This window comes from Callorhinchus milii, unplaced genomic scaffold (genome assembly GCF_018977255.1).
Source record: "Callorhinchus milii isolate IMCB2004 unplaced genomic scaffold, IMCB_Cmil_1.0 Scaffold6, whole genome shotgun sequence".
NCBI classification, from domain to species: Eukaryota; Metazoa; Chordata; class Chondrichthyes; order Chimaeriformes; family Callorhinchidae; genus Callorhinchus; species Callorhinchus milii.
The window spans coordinates 19,911,184-19,924,476 of NW_024704747.1; the positions used below are offsets into that span (position 1 = coordinate 19,911,184).

The 13,293-nt window shown below is 39.7% G+C and overlaps 1 protein-coding gene across 1 annotated transcript in view; it reads left to right on the forward strand.

The window, feature by feature from the left end:
• Window positions 1–13,293, forward strand: part of LOC103182933 (microtubule-associated protein 2) — an 87,129-nt gene that overhangs the window by 35,048 nt on the left and 38,788 nt on the right. The window contains 1 exon segment of the mRNA XM_042336151.1: window positions 12,762–12,911. Coding sequence (XP_042192085.1) covers window positions 12,762–12,911 — 150 coding nt within the window.

A 13,293-nucleotide genomic window follows, 5' to 3' on the forward strand; every position in this document is an offset into this window, starting at 1 on the left:
TATTGGTTATTTGTGGCTACAGTCTCATGCAGCTTTAACCTCACTTGGTCACGGATATCAATCCGGCTCAACAACAAGAACAACAAATTACGTTGATGATACAGAGATGAACGTGGTGGTGATGTGACTGGGACCGACAGGCCCCTGTGCTGCTATTCGATGGTGAGAGACTGGATTTTGAGATTATAGTTTTGTGAGTGTTTCTGACCCAGTTTGGGAAACTGGGTTAAGATATTGGACTGTACTTCACGTTTGTGGAAATTTTGAATTGGAATAATTTAGAACCCATTGGGGGGGATTGTAAAAAGATAAAGACACCAGGGATATTGGTTACCTGTTGTGATCTGACTTTGACTCCCTCCTAGTTCTGTTTTATGTTTTGTTGCAGTCACGCAATGCACGATGCACCAAATCCAATCAGGCCTTATTTGCTTAATCCGTGCAGGCTCAGACTTAAGAACATGCCGTCTGACTCAGCACAGAGACATTAGCGAGAATCGAGAGCTTCTGCAGTACAATTTGAGCGATCATTTGGCTTGGGAGGGTAGAAGCAAAGCTATTTTCCACTCGGATGAGACAATAAAAACCCTTGCATTTGGTATAGCGCTTTATCACATCTTTGAGACTTCTCAAAGTGCTTCATAGAATATACTGTGAAGTGAATTGATTGTATATTTTTTGGGAGAAACATCAGTTTTCTCGGACAGTAAGCGATAATAGGCAATCCAGACAAGCGGATTTAAGCTCTAATAAAGCTTATTAGGAATAACACAACAACTTGCATTTATATAGCACCCCTCACACAGGGTAGCGTCTCAGAGCGCTTGAAACTGGCGGAACTTGCTGCCAAGCCAGATGGTGGTGTGTGTGTGACCGTAGGCACGGTCAAAGAGGAAGGTCTTCAGGCGTAACCTGAAGATTGGGAAGGAGGGAACAAGGCCGAGAGATTTAGGGAGATTATTCCAGAGTTTTGGCGCACAGTGGCTGAAAACGCGGTCACCAGTGGTGGAACAGAGGGCACAAGGGACAAGCAGGAGGCAGTTGAGTAGAAGTGACGGGTAGTGGATTGGGAATGTAAGCAGGTCGGAGAGGTAGCAAGGTGCCAGAGCATGAAGGGGTTTGAAGACAAGAGTTGATTGAGTGACCCTTATTTATCTATTTTGGAGGTATACTTTTTTTGCAGATTTGCCCTCTCTCCCTCCCTCCCACCCTCTTTCCTCTCTGGATCATCCTTATTTCATTTCCCCACCCCTAACTGGGAATGGTGAATGGGCCGGACTGCAGTTTTCTACATTTTCGGTCCTTGCCTGTCCTGTTTTCAGGATGAGGCAGCATAGGGCAACCTACAGGCAAGATGATAAGATGAACAGCTAGTTGCCTGTCAGCTTCATTTCCTCTTGAAGATGGACTGGCTGACTCACCTCTGCAGAGTGCTTCGTTCTGTGGTTTAACCAAGAGCTGATAAAGCTTGCCAATAATAGCAAATATGTTCCAGGGGCAATAGCTTTGTCAGTACAACATCTGCCTTCTAGAGGCAGTGTTCCTGCTGCGAGCTACCAGGCTGCTCTTTTTTTAATGTATTTCTTTAAAAAAATTAAATGGTAGGGCTGCTGAAACAGCCCCAAAGTATTGATTTTGGGATAATGTGGAGAGTGATGTAATACTCACAAATTTTGCCTGATGTTTTGCAGAAATAGAGCAGAGGGGATTTCTAAAGTGATGCATGTGCTTAAATGAAAGCTACTTTGGTGATTATATTTTGACCTAACCCTGTTTCCAATGCTTTATTATATGTGTGAGGATCTTCAGAAATATGGGGGGAATGGGGTGGGGGGGTGGGGGAATTGGCATAAGTGAATTTACTTCTAGCAAAACGATCAGTGTTACCACTGGTGGTAAAATGAGCCCTTGAGCCTTCTGAACCTGCAATGGTTATTCGGTGGATTTATTAGTGGCAGTTAACACATTTTTGTGGGCATCACAAATTGTATGTGAAATATATCCTGCGTGTTCAATGTGTTCAGTAATGCTTATGACCTTAATAAAAGGTAATGCTGAAGGTATTTGTCTCAGCCTTGCCGTATGCATCTGTTGCAGGGTGCTGGTAGCTGCCAATATTTCTCCCATAGCCACAGCAATCTCAGAGCTTGATGTTTCTGTCCTCGGGATATCTATTGGCTGTTGGTGAAATAAATACTAACCTAAGTGGCAAAAGTAGATTTTTTTTTTTGAAATTTCAGTGGTATGATTGTCGCTTTGAGTGAAGGAATGTTGAAGGGAAGAGGATGATTCTCTTCACTTTCTCTAGCAATGCTAAAATTGAATCACTATAGATTGACGTTTAGTTAGAAATCTTCACATTCAGTGCATTGCAGTGGTGGAGGTTCATGTGGTGTATAAAAGCCAGTGTGGACTTATTGGGACGAATGGCCTATTTCTGTGCTGCAGCATTCCATATAATTCTATGCTGGGAGCCACCTTCTTAGCTGCTACGGATCCCTGTTGAGGTATGTCACCTCAAGCAGTGGAAACGTGTATGTCCTGGAATTACTCCACTTACTTTAAGAGCCTTTAACCAGCTTGAAAACTGATATCAAGCTGCCAAACCAAAACAACCTGAGTATCCAGCAATGTAAAGCCATTGCTACAGTTTCCTTGGTCAAGAATCTGTTCCCAGGTCTCATCCTCATTGGAGTTTAATTTTTCATGAGATGCACCCAGTCCACTACATATGTCGTCTAGAGTGGTCATTATCGATTGAAACAAAGCACCAAAGGTGAGAATTCCTCACCAGGGAATTGGGTTACGTTAACTTATGTCCTTACGTAAAAGCACAATGTTCGCATCTTTATTGGTATCTCTAGGCACTGGATGTGGTTTCAGTAGATGTTGCCAGGATCTCTGTCCGGTCAATATTTGGAAAGCTGCTACCAGCATGCTCATTATTGCATTGTCCATTTCCATAACCTCAACAACAAGTTACTTTGTTGATCTCAACAAGATACAGTGCACGGTGAGGAGGACATTAAGTTCAATATCACCTTAAAAGTGGATATTAAACATTACAAACAGAATTCATTATCCAGAAATAAATGTTGAAGATAAATAATAAAAGTGGAAGGCACGGATGGCGAAAAAGAAGACAGGGAAAGCAGACTGAAGTGTTTATTTTAGCAATGCAAGTTAATAATACATCAGTCATATTTGTTGTAATAGCGATTGTTGCAATGATGAGGGCAATTTTAGAACGGAAAAAAACAATAAATTATTGATGTGTTACTTTTTTTTCCCCACAAAAAAAAGGTTCTAGTTCCAATCAACATAAGAAATAATTGAACATTGTGCATTAACTTCCAAAGATTTGCTTGGATCTCTGAGTTAATGCAGAGTTGCAGTCCATCCTTCATTCCTCCTCCTACCTCAATGGCCTGAACAGTGATTCCCACGACCTGGAAATTCTCCCACAACTATTCATCCAGGCCAGATCTTCGGAACAGATTTTAATCTATTTATGCAACATTTCAGAGCACCTAGAATTTGGCTAATTGTTGAATTTAGCCTTGACTATAAATATGTTTTTCTCTAGTTCTTAAAAACCCTCATTGGAAAAACGGCTTTGAAATTCCAGCATCTAGTTATCAGAAGGACAGCATTATCACTGTGACGTACCCGGCTGTTCTTTTTCATGTGTTTCTTTAAAAATGTATTTCTTTTTCAACTATTATTTGTTAACCCCTGAAACAGCCTTGAAAGTACTCATTTTGGAGTATTGCGAACAATTGTGGACTTTTACCATCCCCTTCAACTTTTAAATAATTGGCACATTTGTATCATTTCCCACTGCAAGAAAAATGCAGTACAATCAAGGAAGCCAACAGAAACATTCCAATACAATATTTACAGATAATAAAATAGGTTAAGAAGTGAAAATGGCTGTTTCAGGAAATCATGGATTTGAAAATTTCCATTTTGAAACCTTGCCCTAGTGTCACCAGCCAGTTCACTACTTATCGATTTGTTATGTGTAAATCATATAAAATCTGACTTATCCAAGTTTGAAATAACTCATACTTTCCATAAGTCATATTAAATGTATGGTCTCAACTGATATGACTTATTTAAGGTTTACCATAGGCTGGATTGGTTCAATTCTTTTGCCCTTCCATCTACCCAGGCCCCCCAACAGAAAATCCACACATCTGATCTATTATGCTGCATGTGTGAACCACGTATAAATGGTTCTGGATTATTCACCATTTTGCAATTATTAATACAGCGGAAATTACAATTGTCTAAAAATGTAATTATAATCAGTGAAAAGGATTTATTAATTGTTTAATTAAATATGGATTCATGCATGACACAGCATCCACACATTACCTCTGAACTTAGTAGTTTAAACCTTAGAAAAGCTTAAACTGACAAGAGATTTCCAACAGAATAGTTATGGGGGGGAGGGGGGGGGGGGAATGGAGGGGTTTGGCAAGAGAGCTCCTTCTTACTAAAACAGAAGCCCTTTACTAATTCAGTTGAGTAATTCAACCAACATTAATGTTTTACAACAAAAGCCTTTATCAGACCAGGACATCCTTCAGTCTGTATATATTCTTGGTCAATAGCCAGGCATATGCACAATGCATACAAATGGACCGAATAACCCACAAATTGGGACCCTTTACAAGTGCATGTGGCCTTGAATGTGCAAAAGGAACAATTCGATCTGTGTTGCTGCAGCTGATTTTATGCCATTTGCAAAATTGTCAGGAGTGGAAGCAATTAACTTAATTAGCATTAAATGATGGTAAGACTGCACTGCAATTGAATTCTTGATACTTGCGCCCAACAGTATTTTGTTTCAGTTAAATATCGAATAGACACGATATTCTGTGAAAATTTCTAATAGAGAATATATATTTGACATACTCCAGTATTTGACACACTCTATAGTGGAGCTCTTATTCAGTGCTGCCACAGTGTATTTCCATGACAACAGCACAGTGCACATATTATAAATTCTGAGCACAGTCGCAGTGGTGCAAAGAGGAATAAAACGTACTCGGGCAGGACCATTTGTATTCGGGTTATTATGTGCACAAAGCAACCCAGTGTGCGTCTTTGGCGAGGTCACCCATCACAGTGACACCTTTGTGAGCCCTATCGGTCAATATGTCTTCCCGTGCAGCTGTCGGGTCTCTCTTTATTCGCTCCACGTTAGCTGTGTCGTGCTACGTAAGTAATGTGTGTTTTTCTGCTTCTGTGAGGTGGCCGACATTCACCGATTTTAGTGAGAATACAGCCATGCTTAAGCAGGGCGGCTAGTTAAGTGGTAGTTGAAATATTGAATTGCTTGGGATCTAAAGGTCTGTTGTTTTCTGCACCCCATTGATTTTGGCGTTGCTTTTGAATGTAGGAATGATGCTGCTTGAGACACACTGATACGGCTGATGGAACATCTTTCCTATCAATTGTGAAAGGTGATTCAGGCCATGATGCTGGATTCGTTTAAAAAGCAGCTTGCTCCTGTAATAGGAGGTTGCATATTCTGGAAGGTTGATATCAGATAGGCAGAAGGGCCTTCTTCAACCAAACTGACCTTGTGATTGTGTGTGATGTTTATTGTGGGTTCTAGGTCAACAGGTTCTCGCCGCATGTCGGGACTTTGTGTTCAAGGTCCAGGTTGATACTCCAGTAAAGTGCTGGGGGAGTGCTGCACTGTTAGAGGCATCCTCCGCCAGATGAGACGTTAAACTGAGATCTTCTCTGCCTGCTCAGATAATAATAATAATAATAATAATGAATGTTGAAAGAACCCATTATAGTCTATGAAAAGGGAAAGGATTTTCTTCCGGTGTCCTAAATGACAGCTCTCCGGATAAATTGATAATTTATTTTATAGCTGTTGTTGGATATATTGGTTCCTGCGTTTGTATACAAATACACAGTCATAGTTCATCTGTGCAGCACTTTGAGACATTTTGGTGTTATTGGTACTATATCAAATGCAAGTATTTTTATGCTATAATTTGCATAATTCTGCTATTTTCACATTTATGCCTTGATTTTTATAGTATTGCTAACATTTCTATATCAGTAAGGCTTTTTAGGATGCATTGTTTAGCTTCTAAGTTTCCCTAATGTGCACATGTGTACTCTGATCCAACATTAATCGAATGCTTGACATCGATAGTTTTTGTCAAATCGCGCCATTTATATTTTTATTCAGCACAATTCTGTAATATTTGCTGCAAATCTTTATGGTTTAATACAGTATGTTTCATGATGCATAATTAACAACAAGGAAAACATTAACAACTTTTATTTTTGTTTTGTTAACTCATATGTTTGCCTTTAAGCATTTAGTTTATAAAAAAAACCTCAACAGAACAGCATTATCTTCTGTGCAAAAATAGTTCATTTCTCTCCACAGAATTGCCAATGTCATGATTTGCACTGATGTTGAGGGCTGGTTTCTGTATATTTTATTTCCATATTTGTCAGCAAAATCGACCAATTATTTAACATTTTCATTTTGAACCCTGCATCTCACCTACGTGGGTGCAAAATTAAGAGAGAATGAATTTCTGGAACCTTCTAGCGTATCCTGGTGCTCAGCAACATTTTTTTAGAAGTTTGCCCTTCACAAACAGCTGGTACCTGCTGGGATCAGATTAACTGAGAACCATTTTTTCCTTTCGCTTCTTGGAAGCTTTAGCTCAAGTCTTCACCATGTTCATCAGTAGGAAAGCTGGATGCAGACTTGACAGGCTGTGTGGGATATATATCCCTTTAAGAGTAATGGCTAATTTGGGAAAGAAACAATGAACCAAAAAACAGGAAGTATAAAAGGGACACTGGGAAGGTAGTCATTATATGTGGGTTATAGTTGGGGAATTGGATGCTGTGAGTTCCCAATAAAGAAACTACCTAACACACCAGTGCTTTGGATTGCGTATTATTACAGGCTGTTTGGCCTCTTCCGGCGCAGTAAATGTCTATGATTCTTCAATCTATGCTTGAGTAGAGACTTGCACAATGTCACTGGAGAGCTTAGCGATGAGAGAAATCAACAGTTTTATATTTGGACAGGTGCTTTTTGAAAATGTTCATTTTGTTCCACATTGGGAAAGAGTTCTGAAATCTGTCATAATGTAAAATATTATAACAGCAAAATCATGCCAATTGAGAGTGTTGACGATTATGATTTTAATAATAATAATAATACATATAGTATCTTGAAAAGTGCAGCAACTGTGTGTTTTGTGGACAAGGTGAGTACTGTCTTCTGAAGAAATTCACTTAAAATGCTGTAGGAGTCCTGTAGCGTAGTCGTTATAGCACTCGCATAGCAAGTGAGAGGACCCAGATTCAGTTCCTGGGCAGGGCAAAACCTTAGGCATGTCTCCTTATTTCACACGCCTTCGTTTGCCTAATAGGACCTTGGATGTTCTTTGATTGTGGGTCACTTTCTGGGGGAAATAATTCCTCAAAAAAAAATCTATGACTGTTTGTGGGACACTGCTGTGCGCAATTGGTTTCCACGTTTCGCATACAAAAATATGAAGTAAATTCACTATGAAGGGCTTTGAGGTGTCTCTATGGCGTGATAAGGCACTATATCAAATGCAAGGATAATTATTATATTGTAAAGATATTAAATGGTATGATATGAAGGTATAACTTCTGTAATCAGATGATGTCATAGTTACTGTAACATATTGTCCCAGAGATGTAGAACATTTATCAAAGTATTCAGGATTAAATGAAACAAAGAATTCACCTCATTTAGGCCGCTATTTATCATCTTTGCATTGCATAAGGTGCTGAAAGTACAGGGTTAATAATAGCAAACATTCCCACAGCAGACATGTAATGGTTTCAGCAAAAGGACATGTCCATTACGTCACAAACTTCAATGGAAAGGAACAACCTTTATCCTTGATTGGAAGGCAGTGAGTTTAATGGAATAATATTTCATTCAGAAATACTGTTTTTTTTAGAAGGGCATCTGAGGTCAGAAAGTGCAATAAAGGCCGCTTAAGCGTAAAAGACAAACTTAAATTCATAAACTTGTAATTTTGGATATATTTCGAAAGATCCAGCAGATGCCGTGAACCTCCAGTTACCATCATATTTCTGATTCCTCTTCTAAATTGCCGCACTCTTTACTCAGAGGGTAATTAATGACTGGAACAGATTGGCCAGAAGAGTGGTTGAGACCAGGACACTGGACTCATTTATAAAGCAGCTCGATGCTGTAATGGGCAGACAGTAGGGTGATCTGGAGGCATGCGATCAAATGGGCTGAAGGGCCTGGATGCATTTTATATTCTACCGAGGACAGTTGTATGAAGACGGACCATTCTCACCACATAGGGCAGCCCAAGAGAGAAGAGAGAATTTATCTCCCAAACAAACACCTTGATACTTTCTTCCCAATCTCAGGTTAAATTAAAGCAAAGTGTATTTGGATGAGATGGGGATGGCAGTGCTATTGTTGCAGATTACCCAGTATGTGCTGGACTGCCTGGGAACCTGGTGTGCATTTTAAATGCAACAGAGCTGCTGAAGTGTGTCTTTTCACTCCGTAGAATACTCATAGAACTGCTATTAGATTTTATTTACGATCCCCTGCAGGTTGGAGCAGTGTGTGTCTAATGTTATTTGCCTGTATTGTGGGGACAGCAGAAAAAAAGACTGAAACTAGAGTCACAGCAACTGAGGTATTCTGTCATTGGGTTCACACAAAACCAGGATATTGCCTGTTTTCTCAAGATATTCTGCAGAAATCTGAAATGTTTTGTCAGGTAGATTTATTTCATTCTACCTTGGGGTGTGTGGGGTGGGGGTTGTGGGAGAGATAAGATGTGCAAGCTGTTTTATTTTCAGGGTAATGTTTTGTGGGACACAAGCTCAGACTAATGTTTCTTCTATCCCATTGCTTCCCTTTCCAATTGCTTTCCTGCAGCAAACGGAAGAAACACAGACATTAAACCGGCCCCTGCAATAGAAGGTATGAACCACGTGATGTGCTTGTCAAAAGCATGTCACACATTGAAGATTGCTTGGTTTCATCCTCCATCTACAAGTCGTCAATTGGAATCTTGTTATTAAATCTGTGTCAAGTTGCCAGTATTTGTTTTGTGATGAAAACAAAATTAATTTGTAATTGTAATTGTACAGAGTTGAGGAAGCATTTCTTCACTCAGAGGGTAGTGAATTTTTGGAATTCACTACCCCAGAAGGCTGTAGATGTTCAGTCCTTGAACATTTTCAAGGCTGAGACTGATAGATTTTTAAAAAATAGAGGGATTAGGGGAATGGGGATAGTGCAGGTAATTAGAGTTAGGTCAGAAGATCAGCCATGATCTTATCGAATGGCGGGGCAGGCTCGAGGGGCCGAATAGCCTACTTCTGCTCCTAATTCTTATGTTCTTATGTAAGTACTTTGCCTTTTGTTAAATCGTAATTAATTGGAGAAGGAAAAGCATGATACCTCAGTTTACACTATATGGCTCCAGGTGAAAATCCTTAGAAATACAATCATTGAAGAACACAATGTGAAACAAGTGTAACCACAAAAACATAATAATAATATAATAAACTTTGCATTTTGATAGAGCACGTCTTCTAAAGGTCTCAAAGCGCTTCACAGAATATACTGTAAAGGAAATTGACTGTATATTTTGTCAGCAAAAAGTGGCAGCCAATTGCGTACAGCAGCGTCCCACAAACAGTCGTGGATTGAGTGACCAAATGTTTTTTTCGTTCTGACGAAGGGTTGTGGACCCGAAACGTTGACTCACTTTCTCCGTTTTTTGTTTCAGATTACAGCTTCTGCAGTATTTTGTGTTTTGTTTGATGATATTTCGTGCATTTGATAAAGCTCCTGATCACTTTGAAACATCTCAAAGCACTTTACAGAGTGTTCTGTAAAGTGTAGTGAAATTAATTTGATAGCCTGTACAAAAAATGGATTAGGAGGAGTATGCTCATCCCTTTCGCAGTATCTCTTGCTCTCGAGTGGAGGGAGGACAGGGGGGAATTTGAAAAAGTGATTTGCACTGGAATATATCTGTATGGCTGGCTCAATAGATGCAAAGACCAAGGTTTGAAATCAACACTCAGTTCATCAATCAGCAATCGAACATTTCTTATGAATGTCTGAAGAGAGGAGAGGGAAATAATTATTGTAAATAGTTGTTCAATTTGGCTGAGAAAGTGAGCGAAATCCACAGAATACTTTTACATTTTTAGAATGCGTTTAGCAAGTGAGACACAAAGGTTGAGGCTTTAACTTCCTCAACTAGCAAATGCTTTCACACTTCACATTATCTCTAGCTATTTCTCTTGCCATTTTGCCTGCTATTTAAATGATTTTCACAACCTTCCCCATCAACGTGATTTATTGAGGGAGGAGGAAGATTCATGAAAACATTGCTCACATAGTTATGTTTTCTGTAATTGACTCTATGTTCCAGGTGTCAGCCTGACTCATTTAATAGCACTCTTGTCTCTGAGACAAAAGCTTTGTAGTTCCCCAGGAACTCTGTAGAGTATAAGCTGACACTCCAATACAGTGCTGTGGGAGCGTTGTGTTGTCGAGGTATCATCTGCCTGCTCAGGTGGATGTTAAAGATTCCACAGCAGACAAAAAGTATACTGGCCAATAGTCTTCCACATAAAAATTTGGTCATTCATTTCATGGCTGTTTGTGGCATATTGCTGTGCACAAATTGGCTGCTGTGTTCATCTACGAGATTGTCATTACACTTTACAAAAAACACTGTAAACCACCTTGAGATGTTTCTAAGTGATAAGAAGCTACATCAACAGCAATAAATATTGTTATTTCTTTGTGGCTATACCTGTTTCACATTGTGTTCTGCAATGATTATGTTTCGAAGGCATTGCAACATTGACATTCAAGAAAGGAAAATTTTGAAGGCTATAAATTGGTGCTTTCAGGGAAAGGTTAATCATTAACTGTAATAGCAGACATTCAAATGAGGTTCATATTTATGGTGCATTATGGAATATAGTTTCAGAGGAGTCTAAATCCATGTCATCTACTCATTAGCCTGAGCAGGGCGAACCCTTAGGCAAGTTTCCTTACTCCACATGCCTCTGTTTACCAAGCAGTAGGTGATAAAAATTTGGTCACGACTATTTGTGGGACACTGCTGTGCGCAATTGGCTGCCTCGTTTCGTCCACAAAATATACAGTCTATTCACTTTCCAGTACATTCTGTGAAGTACTTTGAGACGTCTCAATGACGTGATAAGGCGCTATATCAAATACAAGGATTATTATTACAATTTTGATCTCTGTAAGGTAGTGCTGAATAAAGGTCACGTCCGTTCTAATAAAGGTGGGGGGTTGGGGAGAGAAAGAAGGGTTTCCCAGGCTTTCCTTGGCATCTGACTTCCAAGTCCTTTGGTGATGGTCTGGAAACAGATCATCTCATGATTGCACAATGTATTGGGAGACCAATAATGTCATCTTGAAACAAAAGAGTATTTGAACAATTTTAAGCCTTGAAAGCACAGCTACTGTATGATCGAGAGAGAGCGAGAGAGAGAGAGGGGGAGATGAAGTCCCTTGGGTTCATTTTATCCTCTCTTCCAAATTACTCACCCAATTGACTTCCCGATTCAGCTCCAAGCTATTTTAAAATTTGAAGTCTTTGCCTCTCCTACACTTCCTAGTATCCTGTTGCAGCTCTGTGTAAAAAGATATTTGATGGTGAATGTCCTAAATCTGTCCTTCAACAGCAATAGTAATTAGCATTATTCATATATCAGCTTTAATGTCGGACAACATTTCAGAGTGTTCTCAACCTTCACACTTTTATGCCTTGTTTTTAAAATTAAAAATGTAGATGTATTTTTTCTTTGTTTTTCTTGCCGTAATCATTTTTTTTCAGTTACCTATTTGTCCCCTCTTTGCCTCATATCCGTCTTTTTCATTTTCATTTAATTTTTGATTTTGTTTTGCTGTGTTTGTAACGGAAGTGTACAATAAGCCTGAAAGCACTGGGTTAAGTAGAGAAACAGATGCAATTTTGCATTAAATTCCCATATGTGGCACCATGAGACTAAACGATAAATAATCTCAGCCTTTTCATTTTCATTGCTCGTAGCAGATGTTTCTTGTCTGAATATCCACGGCTCACTTGAGGCTCATTCAATGGAGGTTGTTCTGGCTACAGTGCACGTAAATTGTGAATAGTCGACGCGATGTATCAACCTGCTCTACATTTCCATATTTTTTCTATTATTTCAGTGTTAAGAACAGGAATAGGTTGGAATCAGATGGCTTGTGTACACAGTAGATAATAACAGAGAGGTGGCAGGATTGGTAATGAGTCGTGATTCCTGGAAATGCATCACCAAAGAATAAATTACTCCCCAACAAACATTTAGAGAGAAAAACACGGCGCAAGCATGATGAACCTTAGTCAGTTCTGAAATTGTTAAGTGCTTCACATGAAGGGCATTATATCAATGCAAGTTGTTGTTGTTGTCATCCATCAAAAGAAGTGGAGCTGCCCCTTTCTTCTCAAATCACATCATTGCCTTTAGAACATTCTCAAGTCTTTGGGATTTCCAAGTGCAGAGCTTCATGTTCATTTGGTACAATACAATGTGCGCTTTCCGTTGGATTTCTTAATTTTTCTTTCAGTTATTCACCTGTTCAGTTGATCAATGAGCTGAAGCAAGTTTGGTAACCCACTTTGTTCTCCATCACATTTGTTAAGCAGAGGAGATCTCAGCCAGGATTGTCCAGGAAGTGACAGCAGAGGCAGTGGCTGTACTTAAAGGTGAACAAGTTAAAGAAGCTGTACATGGTGAGCAGCCGAAGGAGCAGCCAAAGGAGCAACCAAAGGAACTCCCAAGGCAGCCGTTCCCAGGTAAAGAAATATAGGTTGACCCTGTTATAACGTGCCCTGGTTTAACAAGGGTCCAGGTATAGCATGGGCTCATGCAAGATCGGGAGTGCAGGACACTTCCAGCACTAAATTGCATGTTTCCTGTGTTTAGCGTGCAGGATCAGGGCGCAACAAGTGACATCAGCGGGAACCTGACAACCCAAAACGTAGCCATATTTTCACAAGGGAAGCCAGCCATTCAGCACCGGAAACTGGAAATGCTTCTGTGGGTTTAAACATGGGTTCATTGGATCCCTGCAGACAAGTTTCATCCTGTGTTATGCAAATTGGAATTGGGAGCAGAGGGATTTTTTCTTTGTGCTCTTGTAATATTAGTCAGTCCACAGACACCCATTAACAATTC